Source organism: Apiospora phragmitis (assembly GCF_038363925.1).
Source record: "Apiospora phragmitis strain CBS 135458 chromosome Unknown utg000010l:1.0-9815664.0:9184709.0-9829525.0, whole genome shotgun sequence".
Taxonomy (NCBI): Eukaryota; Fungi; Ascomycota; class Sordariomycetes; order Amphisphaeriales; family Apiosporaceae; genus Apiospora; species Apiospora phragmitis.
The window spans coordinates 607,355-632,400 of NW_027117410.1; the positions used below are offsets into that span (position 1 = coordinate 607,355).

Consider the following 25,046-nt stretch of genomic DNA (forward strand, 5'->3'; position numbering starts at 1 on the left):
GGTTTTAAAGGCTGCTCTCCTTCTCTTTTATAAGCTTAAAGACCCTTTTATATAAAATAACGCGCGTATATATCGATCTAATACCGTTAAAAAGTTCTTAAAATCGAGGGGTATCTAAACGATTAAGTAGCCGGTATATTTACCTGATCTAAATCCTATTAAATAAGTTTAAAAAGCTTTAAAGGTTAAAATCTATAAAATTAAGCCTTCTTTTTAAAACTTAAAAAATAACATGCCACACCAAGTCTATGCGAGAGAGGTAGTCTAGTCGGCGTGGGCAGCTTTAGATCTAGGCCTTATTTATAGACTTTTACGTTCTCTCCTTCGTCGCCTTTTTACTATACGTCGCGTTAAGGGCTGGTATAATTATTATTAAAATTTATTAAATTAGCTACGTAATAATATAAACTTTTATTAAATTCTCTATTAATTTAGGTATATTATTAATATTTAAACATAGGTGGTATTAGAGGGGGGAATCGGCTGAAAGTGGCCCTTGCGCAGACTTTTGGACACTGATTTTATTAAGAATTGCGGGAAAATGATTAGTTGGACCGTGTGGTCAGTTGAACCGTGGGGTACGTTAGCTGTCAATGTATTGCATTACTAGCACGAGGAAATGCAATATACACCCACCAAAAGGTTTCACACCACTCACTCTCGGCTCGCCGTGGTAGACGTTACGAACCCAGCCTGCCGAGCCTTGCAGATGGCGCTTGTGCATGACCGGCCCCAGTATGAAGATTGGGTTCACTGATGAGACCGTGAACCCAGGATTCGTGTCTTCAATAAACCGGAACATGACCCGTTCGGCCTCCACTTTGCTCGCAGCATACACTTTACCACCTCGCTCGGGCATATACGGCGGCGGAGACCAAGCTGCTTCTATTGCGGCATCGTTCCACACGTCTTTTGTCAAGATGGCCGGGATCGCAACTCGGGGCGAGTACGCAGCACCAATGGAGGAGGTGTAGACGAACCTCTGCGCACTGGGCACGAGGGCCGCCGCTTGGAGTAGGCTCGAGATGGTTTGGACGACGGGCGTAATCACATTGCTGGGGTCCGGGTCGAAACTCATGGGCGTGGCGGTGTGGATTATAGCGCTGGGCCGACTTTCGAAAATGATGCCGTGGAACGCATTCGGAGCCGCCAAGTCCGGGATCTCCACGAGGTCGAAAACGCCGGCTTCGGTAAAGGAGGCAAACAGCTCTTCGGTGAGCCAAGCGGCCTGGGGGAGATTGCGTACGACACCGCGGCCGCGGTAGCCGCGCTCGAGTAGATCCTTGGCTGTGTACGAAGCAACGTATGAAGTGATTCCAGTGATGAGGACCAGGGAACCCGTTGGGACTGCGGTGGGATGATGGCCAGCCATTTTTAGGATTGATTAGGTACTGCGAGAAGTAGGAGATCGAGAGAACGTATCAAGCACAAGTATGGCAGCAAAACTTGCCAATGTGCCATCAACAGTTTCTTGAAGTGACTCTGATGTGTCTTTATAGTCGGCCACACCTTAGTAATTGCGACTTGGCCTAGCCCGGGAATCGTCCAGCTCTCACACCAACACCGCATCTGGAAACGGCCAAGAGGCCATCGCAAGGATGCAGGAGTCGGGTTGCCCATTCAGGAAGTTGTTCGGCTGTGGGCCATGCAGTGAGAATGCACGTCCCGGGGCTCTAACAAGGCCGGGATGGACTGGCCCCCTATTAGCGGGCCAACTAGTCCAGTTTAGGAATTTGTTCGGCGATAAACGGGGGCCGACGGGAGATGGGTGGTCTTACCTGATCTTCACTCATCGTGACGTCTGTCAGCAGCACGTTCAACAAATGCTTCTTTGGGCAAAGCCTCCAGCAAAGAAGTTGCGACCAAAGAGCGGCGCCCGCCCCGACATATTCGTCACCAGCAGATAAGAATGAGAGTCAAGCATCATGACGCACTCGGAGACCCAGCCGCCCATCGGCTTTCTCTTCATCAACACGGCCCATCCGAGTGAAGCCTCAACCCCTAGAAGTCTTAGCCAGATCCGATCGCATGCTGCCAAGGAAATCCGTTCTCGGCGGGCGGCCAGGACTCGCCCGACACCTAAAGAGAGAGCCCCGTGCCGAATGCACCGGCGCATCCAAATCATGAGCGACCCCACCACGGCAAGCCGGCCTCGCGCGCAAGAGGGCGAAGAGGATGAGAAGCGCCAAGCAGCTCAATGGCCTCAAACAGCGCATGTCCCATCCTTCTCGGCCATAGAGCCGCAATGGAACCCGGTCCATGCACTCTCTGCCCAGGAAACCTCCCTGCTTGATCATTGTATGCTTTCCTTACTCCTCTTGTCCTTTGCTTTTTTGTCCTTTTGACCGCAAGGAGTTGGTCTGACATATGAGCCCAGATATCCACCATGTCATTCTGTTCAATAGGGGTCATTGCCACGAGGCTGGCAGCAGTGCTCCTCTTGGGTTCACCCGTATGCAGATGAATTGCTGGCTGCCATTCGCGCTGGCTGACCCTGGTCTCCTTGCAGCACTGCTGCTCCAGGCTTGCCGGAGTTTGGAAGGTATCTGCAGACCAGGAAGCTACACTGACACCTACATGATCTATAAGGAGCAGTGCATCCAATGGGTCAACAAATGTGTGGCGTCTGAGCATCGGAGGGCTAGTGATGCCACCATCTCCATGGTAATGGTGTTGCTCACCGAGTCGGTAAGAGGGCTGCTTGACTTGAATGACAACCACGTCGAACATCCAATTCGAGACTGACATTCTTCGCACCAATCGCAGTACCTAATGGGCAACCTGGAGGAATGGAAAGTTCACCTTGGCGCCCACAGCCGCATGCTGGAACTGAGAGGAGGAATCGATGCCCTTGGCCTCGACGGCTTTCTCAAAGGAGTGATTGAGAAGTGAGGACCCAGTCCAGGCTGAAGTACTGTTGCTGACCAACGAGCAGGTCACCATGGTTATTTGAAGGATCTAGCTTGCCCATCAACTAAACTACAGTCCACATGCAAGAACTTTGGCGGGTACAATTAGAAATGAAGATTGGGTGGGGTGGAAATGTTGGCGGGAACCGACGCCTCGATGCGTAGTAGATGGTACCGAAGAAGTATGCCGACCAGTGAATATTCGGAGTTGCCAGCCCCTCAATCGCCTAATTACCTAACTTAGGCTTCGAAGCGTCATTCGTGACACCCTGCCGGGAAACTTCGCGGGTACTACCATGAGTCAAAAAGGATGGCAGAATAGTCATCACCTACTCGGTGCTCAATATGCCGGGTAGACTGTAATTAGTGGCATGTTGGCCGAACACCCCGCGGGCCCATACCACCGCACAACGTCATGGACTCCGGGTAGATGCACCATGATGGCCAAATCCGTCAGACGTGGTAATCACCGCTGCAGATTACTTGCCGATTGCTGGCCGATTCATGCGTGCGCATCCTGCATCGGTTTGCCGATCTCCCGGTGGGCGGGGGAGTCACACAACATATGCATGTTCTCACCCGGTCTGATTGAGGTTCTTCAATGCGCCCCTGAACTCAGTGAAAAGGCGGCACATCCTTGGCCATTCGATTGTCGCACACCTGAAAGATCTTGCTTGGCCTACGACGATCCGACAACACAATGAAGGCAATTCACCCCCTCACCTTATTGTTAGCAGGCGCGGGTTTGGCACAACTGCCGCAGCCCCCAGGCTTCCCGGTGTCCCTTAACAGCACCCTGTCCACCACGGGCGCCCACAACGTCCGCATCGACACGGGCACCTACGGCCCGCCCGTCGAGGAGTACCACTACTTCTACGACCAGTGGCCGATCGGCCTGGCCGTGTCGCAGCGGGGGCGCGTTTTCACCTGCTACACGCGGGGCGACTACACCTACACGCTCGGCGAGGTCGTGAACCTCACGGCCGAGGCACCGTACCCCAGCCTGGAGCTCAACACGCCCCCGCGGGGCTCGTACTTGATGGTGGCATGGCGGGAGTCCCGTTCGGCAGTGCGGACTCGACGCACTTCATCAGCGTGCAGGCGCTGTACGTGACGCCCGACGACACGCTGTGGGTTCTCGACACCGGACGGCCGACGGTGAACGCATCCACCTCATCGCCGGCGATGCCGTACGCGGCGCCCGGTGGGCCGAAGCTGGTGGCCATCAACCTCACGACCGACACCGTGGCTCGGACATACACCTTTCCCGTCGACGTGCACTACCCGGACTCGTACATGAATGACCTGCGGTTCGACCTGCGGCGCAACATTTCTGAAGGCGGCATCGCGTACATTGTCGACAGCTCCGACGAGGGGGCGCAACGGGTTCATCGTGCTGGACCTGGGCACGGGCGAGAGCTGGCGGCAGCTGGACCAGCACCCCAGCACACTGCGGGTCGTCCAGACGGTGCCGAGCTACCAGGGCTTGCCGTTCTACCTGCGCCGGAAGGGGCGGGCGGTCAATTTCCAGCAGGAGGGTCTCGATGGGGCCGAGTTGAGTCTGTATGGTGATGTGGGTGCCTCACCTTTCTTCCTACCTCCTCCTCTTCTTGAAGCATGCTTGTCCAAGGAGATGTATCAGAAAATGGAGCTGATTGGAGAGAGCCATCACAGGTTATGTACTATTCGCCGCTGACGTCCGACTCCCTCTACTCCATCGAAACCAAGTATCTACGGGCCAACCTTAGCAAAGACCCGCAAGCTCTCAAGGCGGCCTTTGACAATGTCAAGAGCCTCGGGCAGAGGGGAGGCAACGCCAACGGGTTCACCGGCGACAGCTTGGGCAATGTGTACATGCTCATGCCGGAGCACAACGGTATCTTCATCTACAAGTAAGTTTGTTTTGCGACAGTCTGGCTTCTCCTTATTGTAAACTTGCTGACGCTGGGACGTGTGTGTGTGGCCATGATAGCTCCACGCTGGGCCAGACGGTGCCTTTTGTGAGGGACCCGCGCATCATTTGGCCCGACTCGGCGAATGTGGGATGGGACGGATACCTGTACATGACGATCAACCAGCTGCCGTACCAGCCGAACTGGAACGACGGGATAGATGGCCGGGTGCACCCGGGTCTGATCTGCGCGCCAGGATGCCCGACGGCGCGACCAAGAGTACCGTCCTTGCTTGATGCTAGGCCGGATGTTTGCCAACAATACAGCAAGTAGCCGATCCTCAGAACACCGCGATCAAATGCCGTGAGTGTTTGCTACATGTTTACTAGCTGGACAATGCAGGTCGTCATAAAGCATGGCAACAACAAGCCATACTCTAGCAATGATTTCCCAATCAGCATAGTGCCATCATGTAAGGAGTGCTAACTTCGCACGCCGTCCGGGACGTCAGCCCGAACGACCGTGGGGGTACTATCTCTCTCCTTATCCCTCTGTTGCGGGCGGCAAGGATGGTTCCAGGAAGGAAGGTGGTTTGCTTGTCCTGCGACCGTGAAGTGGCGCTATTATGCCCCCTGGACCCAAGTGTGGCAAGGCTCGTTCCTTTGGTACTAGAAGACTCTGGATTAGTAGATCTCGAACGCGATAACCAGCACCAGAACATGTTGACGATTAAATGAACACTAGAACAGGCCATTTTGTCTTTTGCATCTATTCTTTCGACCGCTGATTCATCTGTCGACAACTGGCCAAAGATTGACTGTCATCACAGAACCAGCAGTCCTGTTGAAATCGCTAGCCCCTTGCTCGGGCCCCTCCCGGGTGGGGGTCTCGATTGAATGGGGGATGGCCCCCGGGACGGAATGGGCATGGCGGTTCTGTTTCCATGATAACAACAGACCCTCCTCGGGAGTTTGACAGGTGGGAAAATCATTTTACGGGCACTGGCCGGTCCACTGTCTTTCCCCATCCTCTCCCTAGCAATCTCGTCGTTACCGTCTGCTTTGGGCTTAGCATTACCCACCGACAACGGGGCCACCATCGTTTCAGATGCGCCATAACTTCTTCGGCTGGGAGATGAGATGACATGGCGAGAGAATGGAGCGACCAAGGCAAATGAAAGGACGTTGGGGAGTGATGCATCATCCATTGGTTTGTCTCCCGAGGTTGGATTGTGGCTTGTCGTTGACTGAAGCTCTGGGTGATGTATGCAGCAGGTATGGAGGGCACCTGCGACTTAATCAATTCCCGACAGAGGCTGAAAGAGCCCAAGCCAACTGTGCAGACTTGGCTTTCAGCGTGGCTGTCAGCTATCAATCGATGCCTTGTATTGCGCTACTACATTTCGATGATCCCGATGATCCGATTGATGCTCAGTGATTTGCGAGATCAGATCACCAGCCCAATCCAGATGGACCGTTGCTTGGCACTGTGCACGCATTCGGCAGTTGGGGCCTGGCAATGAAACCTTCCAGGGCAATCAACAGTGGATGCGTCCCGTGTAGCAGTAGGACCCGAACTGGAGCTTTTCCTCAATGCGGCGACTGCGACTGCCCTAGCCGACATGATCAGCAAGTACGTATGATCATGAACAACTACCGTTGAACTGTCGACAACGACACCACGGCAGAATATCTCCGTCTGCGCTGTCAGTGATGCTATCAAATTACCAGGTCGGGTCAGGATCATGGGCCAACGTTCCACGAATCATGGAATCCTGGACCTGGCAAGGAGACAACAGCCCGAGTCCTCCTCCCCCCCCCCCCGGCGGCCCTGGCCTCATTCGAGCGCTTCAGAATACCGACCAAACCAGCTCCCGGCAATCTGCCCCAAAAGCCGGGTCCATCAGGGAACCCCTGCCCCCTTCTTGTAAGCCTATTCCACCAATCGCCTTGCGTCCTTGGGCCGACTTGGACCTCCCACTTGGCTGGTTCGAGGTATAGGCGAACCCACCCGAGGCCCTGGGAGCGAGAACGGGAATAGGAACAGGAATGGAAGGGGGGGAGGCAGCGTTGCATCGAGTCATGAGCTGGTACGACTTGGAGGAGATCATTTGGGAGCACTCGAGAGTCGCGAGGGCAGATATATAATCGCGTCCGTCTCCCCGTCGCTTATACCTTCTTTTCGTCTCATCCCACAGCCCAACCAGCCATCCGTCGATCACCCGTTGTCGATCATACACTTTTGTTTCGTTTCTCACTTGCTACTTTTGCACCACCTTCGCTAGCCGATCCAACCTACCTACCAAACCTTCAAAATGGTCTCCTTCACCACCTTCATCACCGCCGTCTCGGCCGCTGCCGGCGCCATGGCCGCCCCCGCCGCCGACGTCGAGACCCGCGACCTCGTCGAGCGCCAGACCATCACCCAGAGCCAGACCGGCACCAACAACGGCTTCTACTACTCCTTCTGGACCGACGGCCAGGGCCAGATCCAGTACACCAACGGCAACGCTGGCCAGTATTCGGTCAAGTGGAGCGGCAACAAGGGCAACTTTGTTGCCGGCAAGGGTTTCAACCCCGGTTCCGCCCGGTAAGACACTCTGTTACTATTCTTTAATTAGTTCCATGCTAACACACACACCAGAACCATCAACTACTCCGGCAGCTACACCCCCAACGGCAACAGCTACCTCTCCGTCTACGGCTGGTCCAGGAACCCCCTGGTCGAGTACTACATCGTCGAGAACTTTGGCACCTACAACCCGTCCTCGGGCGCGCAGAAGAAGGGCTCCGTCACGTGCGACGGCTCCAACTACGACATCCTCGAGAGCACCCGCACCAACGCGCCCTCGATCGAGGGCAACAACAAGAACTTCCAGCAGTACTGGTCCGTCCGCACCAGCAAGCGCTCCAGCGGCAGCGTCAACACGGCCTGCCACTTCAACGCCTGGAAGCAGCACGGCATGAACCTCGGCTCCTTCGATTACCAGATTGTCGCCACCGAGGGCTACTTCAGCTCCGGCTCCGCCTCCATCACCGTCTCTTAAGTCCAGTCCAGCCTTGAGCGTTGCACACGCCCAGGATAGGACTTCCTGGACAGACGGGAAGGAAGAAAAGAAGGGGTTTGATGACATCGTGGCAAAGGGATATTCTTTTAACCAAAGCCTGGAGCAACAATGACAACAACAGACGGTCAGTAGGGCAGAACTCTGCTGCTGTCTGGTTGGGCACATAGACCCGACGCCGCTGGTTGCGGACTTACTTTACTTTTTCTTCAAGACGGGCACTGGTTCACCTGTATATAGCACCTTGGCTGCCTTAGTGTAAAAACTTATAACAACCTTCTGGTAGATTTCCTGTATAGGATCACCAGCTTTTTACTTAGACCCTAATACCTTATGCTTTTGTCCCAAGTGAAATTCGATAAGCGTGGCCATGAGGGGAGCGAAAGCAACCTCCATGGGCCTGGAGACTAATCACGTCAAGGGAGTTGCCATTCCGATACCGATAGCTGGTGTTCGCCGTGGCCCACGAGGAGAGCAAACTGATGAAATCGCCGGTGTCTTTCGTGCCCATCGTGGCCGGGCCAGAGAACTGGGTATGCGCCTCTGCCATCTGCACCAGTCCGACATTGACCCCGGCGCAGATCCGGAGCCACTCCTGGGCCGAGACCGCCTCCCACGGCCCTTTCCGCGTCGTCACCATCATGCCGCCCATGCACGGGATGAATGAACGCACTGTCGTTCTGGCGGGCAATGAGGTATATGGCCTGGATGCCCGAGATGACGACCCAGGTGCGCCGCACGCACTCGGCCATGATCCAGGTCTGCCAGACCAGGTTGTCGCCGCCGGGCCTGGCACTAGCATTAGCACTAGCAGCACTTGTTGTCATGCAGCCAGGCCAGCGTGGTCTTAGCATACGTGTCCAAATCGGCCGTGCTGTAAGTTTACGCGGCGGTCGGCGGCATTAGGCAGGCTGTTCATGTGTCGGGGCCAGCAAACCAGTTCGTGGTCATCTGGAACTCGGCCCGACTGTCTGGGAACATCGACACGGTCTCTAGATCAGCAACACCTTGGACGGTAATGCTTGCTCCTTCGCTTGCCAAATATCCAAACAAAGAAGATTCAAAGCTCTCCTGCTGATACGGCTGATGGCCGTGTTCAAGCGAGACGGCAGTAGAAGCAGTAAATGGAAGCGTCGACGAACTGCTGTCTGCGACCAGCACGAAAGCACTGGGCTTCTCTGGGGGATAGGCGCACCTGGCGCCTCTTTTATGGCACCTCAGGCATGCAGGCTTCTGCTTTCCGCATTTGTGCTTCGCCTTGGCGCATGCTGTGCAAGCCGCGGCCACTAATTGAGACATCGTGGCTGGACTTGTGGTTGATGTAAGTGCAGCCTCGGACTCCCAGTTGAATCGACGTTCATTGCTGACATCAACCAGAATGCAGTCCAGCACGGCGGGTTTACGTGACGTCGTAAGCGGCGCTATCCCAATGAGGATAGCTGCATCCGCTGATTACGGACAGAAATCACCCTCGGGTGGCCGAGACTGAACGCAGATGAAAGCCAGTCCAGAGGGAACACGGGCTACATCTTGTCCGAGCCTGAACGAAACAGTCTCATCATCTTCCCAGCATTAGCACCTTAGGCATCAAGATCAACATACATGTTTCGGGCCATCATAAGTAGATACCTCCTTGAAGACACATCCGAGCTGAGCCAGGCCGATGTGATGCTCATTACCAGCAGAGGAATTACGATTGTGTGTATTGCCAGCAAAGACACAATATGGAAGTTGGGTTCCAGTCATGCAAAGAAAACAAAAAGAAAAGAAAAAAGAAAAAGGGAAAGAAAAGAAGAAGAAAGAAGCACATCAAAGAGCCCCCTACCTCCAGCCCTCGTCCGTCATGTACTACAGAAAATGTGCCTGTGTGTGAAGCTGTATCCCATTGATCGTAATCTACATTGCCTTATACATCGCCTCACTTCTTCCCCTTGGTCTTATCCACGACGTCGACCCACCGCGGATCGACCCCGCGCCGCGCGAGCACATCCCCAATAATGATCTTGCGCTGGTCGCCCTGGACCACGACCTCGAGTAACCCGGGCCGCCCGCCCGTCAGCTGCCCCACGCTGGCCGAGCCGGCGCATTTCTTCTGCAGCTCCGGCGCCACCAGCTGCGGGTCGATGAAGAAGGGCTCGAGGTTGGTGATCTTGGTCACCACCTTGGTGCCCGTACGCTTCTCGATGCTAAGGTGGATCTGCGGCGGCGGGCCCGACTTGGGCTTCTTTTCCGATGTGTTGTTGCTGTCGCCGCGGACGATCAAGTGGTACGGCTGGCAGAGGTTAGAGTCGTCGACAATGCGACGCTGGAGCGCGCCGCGCATGATGCGCCCCGTCGCGAGGGCCCGCTGGTCGTCGGGGGTCGGGTTCGAGCCCAGCACGTTATTGGCGAGGAAGGGGTCGAGTTTGATGCTCGAGGCCCCCTGACCGCCCACCAGGTCCGGGTGCTGCTCGATGTACGTCTTCACCGCGGCGGCGATCTGGGCCCCGCTGTAAAAGTCCGTCTTGGACGGCAGCAAGGTCGGCACCAGCTTGGACGACACGCGGTACAGGTTCTGGATTGTGATCTTCTGCCCCACGGACGGATCCGAGCTGAAGGAGGAAGAAGCCGCCGAGTCGGGCTCCCCGGCTGCTGTTGCTTCTTTCGGTTTGGGCTTCGGAAGGGTGTACGGCCGGAAGTTGACGACCTGGGCATCGTCAAAGTCGATGTCGAGAATGACCGTCTCGCCGCCGCTGCGATCTTTAGACTTCAGCAGGCGGAGCTTGTCCAGGTGTTTGATGAACTTCTTGGCGTTCTTCCACGACGTCTTCTTGATGTTGTAGTGTGGGTTCTGGTGCCGGAGATGCGGCTGGATCATGCTGGAGATGAGATACGACGGCTGGATGGGAAAGTCAAACCCGTAGTGAGGACCGGAGTTGTCCACCTTGGCCTTGTGCAGCGCGAACAGGAAAGCCTGGACGAAGGCGTCGTCCACTTCCTTGGTCGTTGGTTCCGGAACGTCCACCACCTCGGCCAAGTCGCTTCCCCGCGTCTGCTTCTGAGGATCTTTGGAAGCGTTGTTGTTGGTCAAGGCCATGCCTCCTCCGTCGTCGGCATCGCCCTCTTCTTGATCCTCCTCGTCTTCCAGCTTCATATCCTTGATGGCGCTCGTCATGTCCTCCGCGAGGCCCGGCCAGCCCTCGAGTGCTTCGGGCGCCTCCCGCCCGCCACTGCTCAGCGGCCTCCAGCCCCAGACCTCGTCGCCGGCCCAGTGCAGCCCCTTGACGGCGACACCCTTCTGCCCACGCAAATCATTCCCCAACCGGCACACGTCGACGTCGCAAGTCCCCACCCACATGGGCACCGTGTCCCGCCGCAGGCCCGCGACGGCGACGACAGCCCCCTTCTTGGCCCGCGCGTCCCAGGCCGAGCCCCGGGCCTTTACCAGTCCGGGCACCATCAGGTCGGAGCCGTGCGCCAGCTTCTGCTCCACCACAAAGTCGGGCGTGTGCAGCAGCGGCACGAGGTCCGGGTTCTGCCACAGCGTGTAGACGGTGGGGATCATTCTGGGCGCCTTCCCCACCTGGAACCAGAGGATCCTCTCATCCTGGCCCGGATGGGCGCCCACGTAAATGGTGCCGATCAGCAATGTCTGGTTGGGGCCGGATGTGGTGGTGAAGCGAGCGCTAGAAGTCGAGTCCGGCAGGAGAGAGTTGCGGAGTGATGATAACGTCGCCGGTTGTGATGAGGGTGGTGACGATGACGAAGCAGCAGCAGCAGTAGCAGCTTCTTCGGCCGGCGCAGGCTCCGACGAAGAGGGGACAGGGATGTCGTAGTCTTTGATGATTTGGTCTGCCAGCTTGCGGCGGTCAGACGACCGCAAGGGAGACAGATTCTTGATCTCGGGCCTTTTCTTAAACATGTTGGTCTCACCTCGATTTCCTGGAGGACAGTAGTGCAGTTGTCTGTACTGTTGGATTTGGTCCAGCTGGGTTGGGGTTTCCAATGGCTTTAAATCATCACCAAAGCAAAGCTTATGATGGCATATTGGAGAGAGAGAGGCCAGTGAAATCGCCCTTTTGGGCAAGCGGGGTAGCTAGAAAAAAAGCCGGCCCTTGCTTTTTCGAGTTAGACTTGTCCCGAATAATGCCCATGCCTTGCTTTGCCTTGCCTTGCACGAGCCTGATTAATGTGTTCGCCTGGGCAGTCTGAGTCACCATCACAACGGCTGTTGCCATAGCGAGGCAAGCCCGAAGTGAAGAATAATGAATCATAATGATGGCCAATTCCCCTATGACTAACTGCATTGTTAGTAGAGTCCTAGGGAATAACATGTTTCCCGAGCAGTACTGAATTCACGCCCAAGTTAATCAAGTCTACAGAAGCACGACCTCAGATAGAAGCAGAATGTGTTTACTCGAGGGGCCGGAAAAGCATATGGGTATTGTAGTTCAAGTGTGTATGCTGGCTATCCGACCGTCCCAACAGTAACAGCTCTCAGAAGTGAAGGTTAATTCTATATGTGCCGATCTCTCTTCTAAGTACATGGATATCTACGACCCCGACACTTCGATACACGATACAACCGCCACTACTTCCAACCTGCGTAGACACAGACCTTTACCGTAGTAACAGGCCATGGTTCATAAACAAAAAAGTCAAACGCAAGGGGAGAGAGAAAAAGTGCAACCCGCCAAAACTCCAGACACATGATAATGCAAATCAATTACCAGCTGACTGTCTATCGGCTGCCGGCTCGGGAGATCGCGAAGACGCCGATAATAACGACGGCCAACGTGACGATCGCACCCGGCAACAGGAGCTCGTTGGGCACGCCCGCAATCACCTCCTTCTCCTGCGACGACGCCGAAGACGAATGGCGGCCGTGCTTGCTGCTCTTCCTTCTCCTAAGGGTAGCCATATCGTCGTCCTCGCTCTCGTCTTCGTCGTCGCTGTAGTGGTGGCGTCTGCGCCGGGCCTCGCCGCCACTGATGGCAGAGCTGGCCGGAGGCGTGGGCAACTCCGGTACGGGCTGCGGCGCCGCCACCGTAACGGGCGGCTGGCTGGGGTCGTGGACGAACAGGTCGACCTTTTCGCGGTGGTGCTGGCGGGCCAGCAGGATGGCCTCCAGCAAGTCTTGGTCCGTGGTGATGGAGACGGAGTCGCCCTCGTCGTCGAGGTACGAGAGCGCGTATCCGCTGGCGCCCACGCGGCCGTCTTCAACCTCGGGCGCGCCACCGATGGCCTCGATCTCGGAGCCCAGCTTGGAGTTGATGTTGGCCACAAAGACCGAGATGCCCTGGCTGGCAATGACTTGGAGCCGGTGCACGCGGCCGCTGGGCGCCTTGAACTTGAAGGCGAAAGGCATCTCGGCGGCGTGTTGCTGCTCGGGATTGCCAGTCATGACCGAGTGCTCGGGAGAGTCGGCGCCGACGTGCGAGGCTGAGTCGCCCGGCGCCAGCGAATCATTAATGCGGTCGCGCTCGCGCGCCATGTTGTGCGACACCATGGAATGCGACGCCATGCCCGTGTGCATGTGCGAGTGGGAGCCGTCGCCCGAGACCATCGATTCCGTCTCGTTGTCCATCGAGAGCCAGAACTTGTTCCAGGCCGGACCCTCGCTGTCGCCCGTCGACATGGTGTTGACCTGCTCGAGGGTGGCGTAGGTCAGCTTGAGCACGTCGACCATGCCGACAATCTCGCCCTGGTCGTTCATGACCGGAAGGTTGAGGTAGTGGCCGTCTACATAACGTCATTAGCATAAGAACCCAAGAAGTAATGCATGCTTACATACCGTGCATCTTGCGGAGGGCGGCCTGGATGCTCATGTCCATGGGCGCAAAGTCCGGGTGGGGCGTCATGACACGCACGACGCTGCAGGTGGCCGGGTCGAGGCCCGGGGCGATGACGCGGAGGACGACGTCCTTGCTCGTGAAGATACCCGTAATGGAACCCTGGTCCTGCACCAAGACGGCAGTCGTGTGGTTCTCCTTCATGAGCTGGGCGGCCTCCTTGACCGAGGTGCGCACGCTGACCGTGGTCGGGGGCATGCCGTTCAGGACCGACTCGAGCGTAGGGCCCGACATCTTGGAGCGCAGGGCCTCGACGTACTGGATGATCTGCTGGGGCTGGCTGGTGCCGAGCTCGGACTGGACGCCCTCGAGCGCGGCGTAGAGCTTGGTCGAGGAGGAATAGGCGCGCTCGAGCTTCTCCATGGCGTCGTAGAAGCACTTGGTGATGTCGAGGATGCCCGAGATGTCCTGGTTCTCGTCCATGACGGGCAGGTGGCGGAAGCCCTTGCGGACCATGAGGTCGAGGGCGTCGGTGGCGCTCGTGTCGGTGCGGGCGCACAGGGGGTTCTTGGTCATGATCTCGGCGATGGTGACCTTGGTGGCGATCAGGCCGGTGCCGACGACGCGGAAGGCCAGGTCCTTGGCGGTGAAGATGCCGGCGATGCGGTCGTCGTCGTCGGTGACGAGCACGCAGTCCTCGCGCTTGGCGGCCATGAGCTGGGCGGCCTCGGAGACGGTGGTGCTGGGCTTGATCTGCAGGGCCGGGCTCGGCTTGAGGGCGAGGACGGTGCCCGGCGGGGCCTTGCGGGACATGCGAGCGCCGCGGCCGCCCGTCGTGTGCTTCTTCTTGTTGAGGTCATTCTCGAGTTTGCGGCGGATGGCCTGGCGGTAGTAGTAGTCAGTATCCATGGTTCTTGTTCTTGAAGGGGGTTCTGTTTGAATGCAGCAATCACAATGGATCAAGCAATTGGCGACAGATAGGCAGGGCACTGGGACCAAAACAAAGAAAGTAGGAAGTTCGTACCTCGTCCCTCTTGGACTGCTTTTGTCTGCTGGCGCTCATGCTGACGCCCGAAGCGGCATCATTCGGGACAGGCTGTGTATGGTGCGTCTGGGGACGGGGCGCGGGATGTTGGAGTTGGGGTTGGCAGGGCTGTTGCCGTTGAAGGGATTGCCGCCTCTGTTCTGGCCTCGACTGGGAGTGCCTCTCATGGTGCCCGACATGTTTGCATGAACTGGGCGGAGGGGGCGATTGATTGGGGTGATTTCGCGAGGAAGGGGGGTTGTTTATGCGAAGGGGTCGAGAGGATGGGAGAGTGAGAAATTTTTAGTTCAGGTTTGTTGATTGGCGATTGATCGCGGAGAGAGGTCGGACGGGGTCGGCTTGTGAAAGCCAACTTGCGGCGGCGGATGCTGCTGCTCCTGCTGCTGCTCCTGCTACTACTCTGATCAAGATCCCACCAGATGAAAAAAAATATCACTTTGTCGGGTCGGCAGTAGTCAGTCAGCCAGTCACCGTGAAGAGGAAGCAGGATCTATTCGGAAGTGAAGATGGCAAGCAGAGACCGTTGCATCGGAATTGGTTTGATCAATTGGCTGCCATGGCCCATTCTTGCACCCGGGAAATATCGATTTCCCCAAAATGACCACTGCTGGGGAGGGGGCCACAGAAGGGACCATCCAAACCTGGTTGGGGTGGTCTGGTGGTTGTGGTTGGCTGTTGCTAGGTGACGGGGCGTATTAGACCTATCAATCAGTGGCAGCACACTCCAGCCCTGCATCTTCAGTTGACTTTACAGGGGCCAGGGTGCTGATTTCACGAGGCAACCCCCACCAAGCAGAGGCAGCGCCCACTAAAACCCACGCTATTGACTGCCTCTAATCAGCTGCATCCGATAGGTTCCGTGGGGGAATCACACGTCACCCCAAAACATCAGCCGATTGACCAAAACACCACGAGACCGTCGATACTGTCAACAACTACATATAGATTGCATACGCCAATCTATATTGACAAGTCCTAGTTCTACTGTTTATATCTCATCTGCCGTTACCCCTTGGGATAACCTCACCTAGTGGCTGATCAAAACTTGGGTCATATGCAGTACAGGCTTGATTGGACTGGACCCTGAGCTGGCCTTTGCCGAGCATACACACGCAACCCCTCTATTTATCTAGACCAGCTGTCAGCCGAACTCTATCAGTATGAAAAGACCAAGGTCCAACTGTGTGCTACACTCACCAAGAACACACCAACGAAGCTTCGGCCCATCACCTCGCCCTAGGCCTTCCCCACAAGTTTCTCGATATCGTCGCCAGATAACCCCATCTCGCTGAGAAACTTCCACTGAGAAACTTCCACTCCTCGCAGCCCGTTCATCACGGTGTCGAGGAAGATTGAACCCGGATCCTTGAGCCTCCCGTCCTTGCGATATGGCCCGTAGGGGATCGTGAACTTGGCCTCTGTCACATTAACAACTGCGGCCCTCGCTCAGCTCCGTTCTCGTGATTTAGTTCAGTGATCACTGAGAATATGCAAGAATCCTTTTGCCTCGTCGAATTTGAGCGCTCACTTTCCTGTGTCTCTTCTCGAGGGGTGTTATGGCCAGCTTTCCCGCCGAGTAAGAGGGTCATCCCGGCATACTGAACATCGAGGCGGTCCTGCTCTTTCTTGATCACATGTCACCTGGGAGCAGTGTCTAGAGATTGGGACGCTTGCCTCGCTAGCAGCATAACGCATCACTAGGCAAGTAATATTTCCCCTCCTTGTAACCGGGATACGTTCATCCACTCTCCCACACCATTGTATCCAGCTCCTTGATGGAAGCGTTTGAACTGGCTCGCACAAACTCTCAAAAAGAGGGAAGCCCTCGGAAATCAGCACCGGCTTAACGCCCGGGAGCTTGCTTGTTTTGGGGACAGGCTTGTTGCTACTTAGATATAGGTTCGAGCTCAAGAGCCCGTCTGCTATATTGTTTACCCCATCTCCCTCAGGGCTGCGACTGGTCTATGGCCGGCGCCTTGGAGACCCATCATGGCATTATGCCCCTATACTTCCCCTGCAGACTTCTATCAACTGAGCCATGCAACATCGTAGTCGAACTTGCGCTGTTAAAGTTGTCAGACTTGACAGTATTACACCTGTGGTATGTTTTCCTCGACAAGCTGTGGAAGATCAACTCGCTAGATGCCCTTCATAAGTTCTTCGAGCGGCGGTCTGAGCTGCTGGTTGCATCTTTAACGACAATCTCAGGGTTCCGAGTGCGATGTTGGCCAAATACCAAGTGCGAGTCGAGCCGAGCCGAGCCGAACTAGGTCGAGAAAACAGCTACGCGCTTTAGATAGTTCAAGACAACTCTTTCCAACAAGAAACACCTCGTTGATGGAAGTGTCTCTGCCCCTTTCACCCTCGCCGACGCCGCCTGATCCTCACGTCGGGCCCCCTTTGCCGCAAGAAGAACGCACAGCGAACCCACCAATTCTTGGCCGGGTCGACCAGCTCCAGATCATACCGCGCCACCAGGGTCGCCACTACCTTATACACCTGCAGCAGCCCCAAGTGCTTGCCCAGGCATACCCGTGATCCGGCGCCGAAGGTCAGGTCCGCATTGTTCATCGCCCGCAGTCTCGCCGCGTAGCCCTCTTCCGTCTCCTCGTCTTCTGCTTCTTCTTCTTCTTCTTTCTGGCCATGACCATGACCATAACGTAACCACCGCTCCGGCCGAAACTCGTCCGCGTCCGGACCCCAGACCCCCCGGTTCCGGCCCAAGACGTACGGGTTCATGCCCACGCTCGTTCCCGGCGGCACCACGCCCAATCCGCCCGGCAGCTCGAGGCCGTCCGCGGGGACGTAGCGCGGCAGCACCATGGCCACGCCGGGATGCATCCGCAGCGCCTCGCGGACCACAGCCTCCAGGTACGGCATCCTGTTGGCCGCCCTTAGTTCTGCATAGGGCGACGGCACCGCCTCCTCCTCGGCAGTAGAGTCGTCTAAGGCGGCCCGCACAGAGGTGACCAGCTTCGGCCAAACCCCAGGCGTCCGTAGCGCATAGTAGAGCACCGCCTTGATGGCGATGGCGGTGGTGTCGGCGCCCGCCAGCATGTTGATGGACAAGTAGCCGACGACCTGGCGGCGATCGACGACGTCCGGGTGCTCGCGCTGCGCCTCGAGGAACTTGTCTAGAAAGTCCGGCGGCTGAGTAGTGGCGGCAGCAGCAGCATCATCGTGAGGATTGTGATGGCCGTCGTCACGCGCCGCCGCATACCGCTCCTCCAAGTACTGAAGAGTCGGCCCCAGCAAGGCCGTCGCCCCCGCTACCGGAAACAGGGGGTTCTTGTCGATCAGGCGGTCCAGCCAGGGGATCTGGCTCACGCTTGCGAGGTAGTCGGCCCCCTTGTCCGAAAGCCAGAGGTGTCCGTCGAAGTCGCGGCCTGCCCGCAAGTACCCGAAGTGTTTGCCGAAGGTGATCTGACCAATCACATCCCAGGTGTCTGCAGCATTTCTCGGTCGGTTAGCTTTTTTGGGCCGGAAACAAGTACCCGGGGTCCTCATGTAGGCCGGAATTTATTCCTAGAGCCAGTTTCATAAAAGGAACGGGACGGGACGATATAAAAAAGAAAGGCCCAGCTGGATGGGCGGGAGAGTTATCCGAGCTTACACATCTTGATCCACTGGCCAAGGTCAAAGCCCGGGCTGAACCGCTCACCCGTCTCTCCCTCTCCATCCCCACCACTCCGAGCAGGCATGTATCGCTCCTCGAGCATCCGGCAGAGCAGCCGAATTGTCTCGTCGACGTAGGGCTCGAGCGAGAGGACGCCGGCGAGCGAGTAATGCTTCGCCACAGGCCGTTTCTGGCGCGCGTGCTGGGCGGGGTCCTGCAGGCTGAACAGGTTGTCGACGACGCGGCCATCCATGACGTTGGAGGCGGGCGGGTAGAAGTCGGTCTTGCGCCACCGCCCGTCGGACGAATAGACGGTCTTGATGAGCCCCGGCAGGTCCAGATCCAGGTGGTTGGGCCCTGTCCTCACCACGGGCCCGTACTTTTGGTGAGCCCGCAGATTGACGAGGTGCATGTCGCCGCGCAGCGTGTGGTAGAAGCGCCATAGGTTGGTCCATCCTGGGGTGGGCAAGCTTCGGGTCAGCTCTCCGGGATTTTGTTATCAGGCAGGCAGATCATAATGCACGACGAGAACAAGGGGGCAGGAGAAGAAAACAACGTACTGGCTAGGAACGGTCCGGGGAATCGACGGAGTGGAGATCTGCAGCGTGACAATATACTCCAGCCGACGTAGGTGGCTATGAATAGCACAAGAGCCCCTAGAAGTGTGTTGCTGCTGACGACGGGAGACGACATATCGGAAGTAGGCTTTGTCTTGCGGAACCAGCAGTGACTCGTTTCGTCGTCGTTGCAGTTTGCATGCATATCAGCCGTCGAACGGAATCGCAATTAATGGAGTTGCAAATCACCAAGATCTCGAAAGGGAGGGTGGTCCGGCAAAACCTGCGGACAATGCAATTGACCAGATCAATCCGTGCATGAATGTCGTATGGTTTCCCTGCATCCAGCGTCAAAACGAAGCCTCTTCAGCTGTTGGCCCCTTGAGTCGCTGGTGTTCTTTGCTTATTCCCTCTGAAAAAACGACGTGTCACTAAATCTGCATCTCATATCCCTGTCCGCATCTGACCCGGGCTCCTGGTGCCATTTATCAGAGATCCGGACATGCAAAGCATCCCTGCCTTCAACATGTCGCAATTGCCCCCATGCCCAGCAGCCCAGAAGTAGGACCAGCTATCGCCGAGTCCTTCAACGCGGGTTGACTTGAGCTGAGTGGTTGGTCCATTAGGATTTGAATGTGATGCAGCTGATGTTCGGTGTGTGTCCTCTCTGGACTTTTACACTTGAGACAATATGAGATGTGACAGATGTCGCCATCATGTACAAAACTCATTCCCCGCCTCCCTGCGAGGCGGCACGGGGAAATATCTGCATGTTGTTATGCTTATTAGTCTACAGGCTCCAGGCTCCAGGCTAGGGGCATTGCTCTTCACCGTCTCTGCCATCCTCATCATACTTGGTCGCCAGTCACCAGCATGATCGAGGTCACCCCTATAGGCACTATTGGCGGCGAGGGACACTGGCTGCTTGCCATCTCGTGGGCTACCACGGGCGCGGCCGCAGTCTGCTTCTTTCTTCGGCTCTATACCCGGCTTGCAGTAGTCAAGTCCTACGGCTGGGACGACACTATCTACAATGCTTCCTTTGTAAGTAATCCAAACCAGGCCGCCAGGACGTCCAGCCCTCCTAAGAGTCCCCGTCGCAGGCTCTACTGCTAGCCTGCACCATCATGGTGCACGTATCGACGCTGTACGGCCTTGGCCAAAGTCAAGACGCCATATGGGCGGACAGCCACGACCGCCTGACCAAGTGCCTGCTGTACCTCATCATCGCGCAAATCTTCGGCGTCTCCACCATGGGCACGGCCAAAGTCTCCTCGGCCTGCTGCTGCTGCGCCTCGTCACCAAGCCCTGGCACCGCTGCGCCATCTGGGCCGCCATCGGCCTGCTGTTCGTCGACACGGCCGTCTGCGCCTTCGCCTTCGCCTTCCAATGCACCCCTCCCGCGTTCCTGTGGGGACAAGACGATCGCCACCGGCAAGTGCGCGCTGCCCATCACGCCCTTCGCCATCGCCCTGGGCGCCGGCTGCGTCGCGGCCGACCTCTTCTTCGCTCTCTTCCCCTGGCTATTCGTCTGGCAGCTCAACCGGCCCTCCCAGGAGCGCCTCATCATCGCCGTCGCCATGAGCCTGGGCCTCGCCGCCGCCGCCTGCGGCGTCAAGCGCACCATCGACTCCATTCCCACGTGCGCCTGGTCCATCGCCGAGCTCGCTATCACCCTTGTGTGCATCGCCATTCCCGTCTGCCTACCGCTGTTCAAGCACATACTCAGCAACTACAATCTGCCACCGCCAGTGGCCAGCGAAGCATCAGCCCAGAAGCCAGCTTCACCAGGCGGTGTCTTTGCCTTGCGCACGTTCGGCGGCAGCAGCATGCCGGGGTCCAAGTTGAGCCAGAGCTGGCCTCGCAATAGCCAAAATCGGGATGACGCGGAGAGTGAGTTCTCCCTCAGGAGGCCTACAAGCGGATGTGACACAAAGAATACTGTACAGGGGATCGATGTGTTAGCAAGACCTCAGTCTAGGCTAGGACAAGGCCGTGGCTGCAACAGTGAAGATGTTGAGAAGCAAACACAGCTGGTGTGTGATGGCGCATATAGATAAGCTCCCATAATTGGTGATGATGACGACTTTAACGATTGAGACGACATAATGACAAGCGATTTTCTTTTGCCCAGCATCATGAGAGCATGAAGGCTTACATCTTGTAGTGGATGGGTAGCACAAGTCGCAGGCAGGACCGAGTGTACTTGTCTCTGCAGGGGTGACTAGACTTTTACTTCCCTCATATTATGTCAGGCAACACACTGTTGAACAGCAATACCCAAGATGATCACCAGTACTTAAAGTGCATGTGAATGTACATTCCATTGTGTCAGATAGCTATCTGTATCTCCCGGGGCAACTGCCCATTGGGCTGGTATCATCACTTCTCGCGTCCACATAAACCCTTGACGCCGTCCATACTATGTGCAAAGCCAGAAACGCCAGATGTAAAAGCAATCATGAACCTGTCTCGTCTAGTATCCTCTTCAGGTTCTTTGAACCAGATACAAGCCTAGGCCCCGCGAGGCTTGGCCTTCTGCTTGGCCTTCTCCTTCTTGTCCTCCTTGAGCTTCTTCTTCTTGGTCTCGTTCTGCTCCTCCAGCTTGCGCTTGTGTGCCGTCTTCTCGGCTTCGGTCTTGGGGATGGGCCTGAAGAAGCCCTCGAGCCGGGCCTGTTGCGAGCTCTTGGTGCCTTTCTCGAGCCGGGACGCGCCGCCGCGCACGCGGTCCTCCGAGAAGCCCTTCTCGGTGACGAGGAAGTTGACCAGCCCCTCGACGTCCGGCTTGTCCCACTTGAAGTCGCAGAGCGGGTCGTCGGCGGGGCGGACGTCAGGGGTGGAAGAAGAGCTCGCGGGCGTCGGCAAAGGGCCAGTCTTCGGGGAGCGTGTATTTGCCCGACTCCTTCATCCATTCGACGATCTTCTCGAGGGTGCCGTGCTCACGGACGAGCTTCAGAGCAGTCGAGGGACCGACCTTGGGGACCGGATCGAGGTAATCGCAGCCCAGCAGGATACACAGATCGACGAACTAGGGGTTTGTTAGTGCTTGCTGGACACGACGCGGGCACGATGTATGAGGGGTGACTGACCTGCTTGCGCTCCATACCGAGGCCCTCGAGCACCTTCTCCAAGTGGATCTCCTGGACGGGCTCCTTTCTCTGCTCACTGTAGGTCATGTGGCGCAGGAGGATGGGGCTGTCGAAGCAGAGGGTATCCATGTCCTCACTGGCGGCCGCGTAGACCTTGCCGGCGCGGGCCAGCACGGCGCATTGGGCCTCGGCCTCGGTGGGGGCGATGATGTAAGGGATGCCCATGAGGGTCAGCAGGCGCTGGCACTCCTCGTTGTGCTCGCGGGTGACGCGGACGGTGCGGCGGGAGAACTTCTCGACGTCCTCGGCGGTGCCTGTCTCCTTGGCCTCCTCCATGCCCTCATTGGCCTCGGCCTTGCGTTGGAAGCGCTTGGCGAGCTCGCCCGACTTGAGCTTTGGGGGCTTGCCGTCGAAGACGTAGAGGGGCTTGATGCCGTTGTCGACCATACGCAAGGTGCGGTAGAACATGCCCATCAGGTGGGAGGTGGTCTGGCCTTCTTCGTTCATGAGCTGCTGGCCCTCGGATCGGACGGCGATGAGGAAGCTGTAGATGCTCATCGAACTGGGAGTCGGAGGTTAGCGAGGGAAGGAGAGGAGAGGTCAGGAGGAAACCAACGCGTCCTGCAGTATTGTGTTAGCTCTGGCAGCAGCAATTGGGAAGTGATGGGGCGGGTGCTTACAATGGCAACCTTGCGGCCGAACTGGTTCTTGATGTCGCCTTCCTTGATGGCGGCGGGCGCCTCATCTTTGATGATGGAGAAGAGCTGCTTGATACCCATCTTGGTGGATTGGTTCCAACTGTGTGGCAGCAGATGGTGGTGGAAGACACGGTCGGGTTTGGTGTTCTGCTCTTCGTCTCTGCGTGATGTCACGATGGAAGTGAACAGACAGCTGAACGCGCTAGCAATTAATTAAAACCTGGAGGGAGACGCGCCTGCCACTGAAGGACGCGCTGAGTGGGAAGTGGGTGATCGGCTGGTTGCCTGGAGGAACTGTTAGGCAGTCCTCTACAGCTGCCAGCAGCTGATCAGTGCCGGAAGTCTAGACCTTCAACAATGGGATTGCCAATTGGACCATGTCACCAACACCTCAACAACGAACGGGATGCAAGATGTCCGTATATCATCATCTCCATCCCATTGACTTTGGGTGGGCATGGACTTTATTTGCCGGTTCTATCGTCCTTGATTGCGAGGCCGAGTACTGTGCTTTGGCTCACCTAACAGGGCCCTTTTGACTCCACCAGCAGAGTTGCCCTCTTTTGGATGAACATACCACTGTAACAAAAGCCGACGCCGACAATCGCCTCAAATGCTTCTTCGGTGTATGTACTCCCCAGGAACGACATTCTAGACTGGACTTCCCATTGTTCATAGCAACTCGTTCCCATAATGCAGCACAGCTGCGCTCGCACGCTGGGTCTCTTTCGGGGTTGATCAAGTCAAAGGTGCCACCCAGATGGAGATATCCCAGCAAAGTATGTAGGCTTTCCGACAAGCCTCGTACCCTGATTTGCCCAGCCTGACCAGAGCTTACATGGTCACGAGTTGTAAGATAGGTCTAGGTCAGATCGATCCATCAGCTGAAATGCCGCGGCCATGACTTCGTTGCCCGGATATCGCCACCGTAATGGCTTCAGACTTGGACTCTGACCGCTTGTGCAAGCACTCTGGCAGGCACGAGTGTATAAAAGTGAAGACTGGACCTCCTGCAATAGTTCCTACCAGGACTTCTGCCCACGCGCCTCCACTCCTTCAGCCCCAGCCAAGCCACCTCCCGCCATGCTACGCTCTCTCTTAACCGCCTCGTCCCTCTTGGCCTGCCAGGCCTTGGCCTACGACCAGACCCTCGGCTTCAACGGGCCCGCCCTCGTCGACACCTGGCCCCTCGACGAGATCTACCAGATGGCCCTGGCCGAGGGCTGCGTCGTGACCATGTAACTGGGCGGCAGCGAGGACACCGACGAGGACGCGCTGAAAAAAGAGTTCGAGGGCCGCTTCCCCGGAATGAACCTCAACCTGACGACCGACTTGTCCAATTTCCACAGCGTGCGCCTCGACGAGCAGCTGGCCGCGGGACACGTCCACGTCGACAGCATCGCCTTCCAGACCGTCCATGACTTCCCCCGCCTCGACGCCAAGGGTGCCCTGTTCCACTACGCCCCCGTCGGCTTCGACCAGCTCTACCCGTCCATGCGCGATGTCCGGGCTGCCTTCTACGGCATCCTGACCGTCGGCTGGGCGGGCAAGTGGAACACCGACAAGCTGCCCGGCATCGAGCCGCCGGTCGAGTGGGAGGACTGGCTGCGGCCCGAGTTGAAGGACAAGCTCGTCTTGACGTACCCCAACGACGATGATGCCGTGTTGTACGCATTTGACCTCATGTAAGTTCCCTGAAATTTTGGTCCCGTTGGAACCCCAGATGCTAACACCACGCCAGCATGCAACAGTACGGGAAGTCCTGGTTCGACCGCCTGCTGGCCCAGAACCCCCGCTGGGTCCGCGGCACGCGCTCCCCGGACACCATCATGGCCGACGCCAACAGTACTTGGGCCGCCTCCTTAACGTCGGATGGGCTCTTCCCCACCAGCAACGTCAATGTCTCGCACCCGGTGCAGGGCTCCTTCGTGACCTGGTTGCAGCTCGCCGCCATCCCCAAGGACGCCCCGCACCCCGAGGCCGCCAAGCTGCTGCACAACTACATGCTGACGCCGGAGTGGCAGTCCACGCGCGGCTCCTGGCCCGTCCGCCGCCGGCTATCCCGCCATCTTTGACATGCCGGGCACCAACATCACCTACTTCCGCGAGTGGATGTCGGACCGGCCCCGCCTGGAGCACCTGAGGACTTGGTTCGAGGACAACCTGGGCTCTGCGCAGGGGCTCAGTCCGTTGATTGACGACATCTGGGTGGAGGAGGCGGAGGTAGAATGGGATAAATCTACATAGCTATAATTAAGTTATTTGTCAATCTTCCATGCATCCTTGTCTTCCAGTTGTGGACGGGTGCCGACCAAGTTTTCCTAATGCAAAACGCATTCGTGATCATCTTCAAGCAATTACAAGCTAGAAAGTACTTTGCTACAGGCAGAGTTTCTTAAATAACC

At 57.0% G+C, this 25,046-nt stretch overlaps 11 protein-coding genes across 11 annotated transcripts; 5 read left to right on the forward strand and 6 right to left on the reverse strand.

Moving 5' to 3' along the window:
* Nucleotides 1-583: 583 nt before the first annotated feature.
* Nucleotides 584-1,372, reverse strand: PG994_012786 (uncharacterized protein; the record flags this gene model as incomplete). The annotated part of the gene is made up of 1 exon (XM_066864195.1): nt 584-1,372. The coding sequence occupies one exon, from the start codon at nt 1,370-1,372 to the stop codon at nt 584-586; it is 789 nt and encodes a 262-aa protein (XP_066710343.1).
* A 553-nt stretch (nt 1,373-1,925) lies between these two features.
* On the forward strand, nt 1,926-2,892 carry PG994_012787 (uncharacterized protein; the record flags this gene model as incomplete). Its single annotated transcript, XM_066864196.1, has 3 exons — nt 1,926-2,298; nt 2,378-2,688; nt 2,767-2,892. 3 exons carry the CDS (start codon nt 1,926-1,928, stop codon nt 2,890-2,892), a joined length of 810 nt encoding a protein of 269 aa, XP_066710344.1.
* Nucleotides 2,893-3,609: 717 nt separating this feature from the next.
* On the forward strand, nt 3,610-5,134 carry PG994_012788 (uncharacterized protein; the record flags this gene model as incomplete). The annotated part of the gene is made up of 4 exons (XM_066864197.1): nt 3,610-3,951; nt 4,011-4,468; nt 4,526-4,801; nt 4,882-5,134. 4 exons carry the CDS (start codon nt 3,610-3,612, stop codon nt 5,132-5,134), a joined length of 1,329 nt encoding a protein of 442 aa, XP_066710345.1.
* Nucleotides 5,135-7,115: 1,981 nt separating this feature from the next.
* PG994_012789 (endo--beta-xylanase i precursor) lies at nt 7,116-7,847 on the forward strand (the record flags this gene model as incomplete). The annotated part of the gene is made up of 2 exons (XM_066864198.1): nt 7,116-7,390; nt 7,445-7,847. 2 exons carry the CDS (start codon nt 7,116-7,118, stop codon nt 7,845-7,847), a joined length of 678 nt encoding a protein of 225 aa, XP_066710346.1.
* Nucleotides 7,848-8,281: 434 nt separating this feature from the next.
* PG994_012790 (uncharacterized protein) lies at nt 8,282-9,164 on the reverse strand (the record flags this gene model as incomplete). The annotated part of the gene is made up of 2 exons (XM_066864199.1): nt 8,282-8,654; nt 8,803-9,164. 2 exons carry the CDS (start codon nt 9,162-9,164, stop codon nt 8,282-8,284), a joined length of 735 nt encoding a protein of 244 aa, XP_066710347.1.
* Nucleotides 9,165-9,783: 619 nt separating this feature from the next.
* On the reverse strand, nt 9,784-11,766 carry PG994_012791 (uncharacterized protein; the record flags this gene model as incomplete). Its single annotated transcript, XM_066864200.1, has 1 exon — nt 9,784-11,766. One exon carries the CDS (start codon nt 11,764-11,766, stop codon nt 9,784-9,786), a length of 1,983 nt encoding a protein of 660 aa, XP_066710348.1.
* An 819-nt stretch (nt 11,767-12,585) lies between these two features.
* On the reverse strand, nt 12,586-14,699 carry PG994_012792 (ribosomal protein subunit S4; the record flags this gene model as incomplete). The annotated part of the gene is made up of 3 exons (XM_066864201.1): nt 12,586-13,586; nt 13,639-14,518; nt 14,661-14,699. The coding sequence occupies 3 exons, from the start codon at nt 14,697-14,699 to the stop codon at nt 12,586-12,588; spliced, it is 1,920 nt and encodes a 639-aa protein (XP_066710349.1).
* Nucleotides 14,700-17,039: 2,340 nt separating this feature from the next.
* Nucleotides 17,040-18,990, reverse strand: PG994_012793 (uncharacterized protein; the record flags this gene model as incomplete). Its single annotated transcript, XM_066864202.1, has 3 exons — nt 17,040-18,127; nt 18,295-18,753; nt 18,915-18,990. 3 exons carry the CDS (start codon nt 18,988-18,990, stop codon nt 17,040-17,042), a joined length of 1,623 nt encoding a protein of 540 aa, XP_066710350.1.
* A 737-nt stretch (nt 18,991-19,727) lies between these two features.
* PG994_012794 (uncharacterized protein) lies at nt 19,728-20,914 on the forward strand (the record flags this gene model as incomplete). The annotated part of the gene is made up of 2 exons (XM_066864203.1): nt 19,728-19,898; nt 19,958-20,914. The coding sequence occupies 2 exons, from the start codon at nt 19,728-19,730 to the stop codon at nt 20,912-20,914; spliced, it is 1,128 nt and encodes a 375-aa protein (XP_066710351.1).
* Nucleotides 20,915-21,368: 454 nt separating this feature from the next.
* On the reverse strand, nt 21,369-22,722 carry PG994_012795 (uncharacterized protein; the record flags this gene model as incomplete). The annotated part of the gene is made up of 4 exons (XM_066864204.1): nt 21,369-21,728; nt 21,772-21,882; nt 21,944-22,505; nt 22,556-22,722. 4 exons carry the CDS (start codon nt 22,720-22,722, stop codon nt 21,369-21,371), a joined length of 1,200 nt encoding a protein of 399 aa, XP_066710352.1.
* Nucleotides 22,723-23,724: 1,002 nt separating this feature from the next.
* Nucleotides 23,725-24,716, forward strand: PG994_012796 (uncharacterized protein; the record flags this gene model as incomplete). The annotated part of the gene is given in 3 exon segments (XM_066864205.1): nt 23,725-23,879; nt 23,895-24,326; nt 24,383-24,716. The coding sequence occupies 3 exon segments, from the start codon at nt 23,725-23,727 to the stop codon at nt 24,714-24,716; spliced, it is 921 nt and encodes a 306-aa protein (XP_066710353.1).
* Nucleotides 24,717-25,046: the final 330 nt, after the last annotated feature.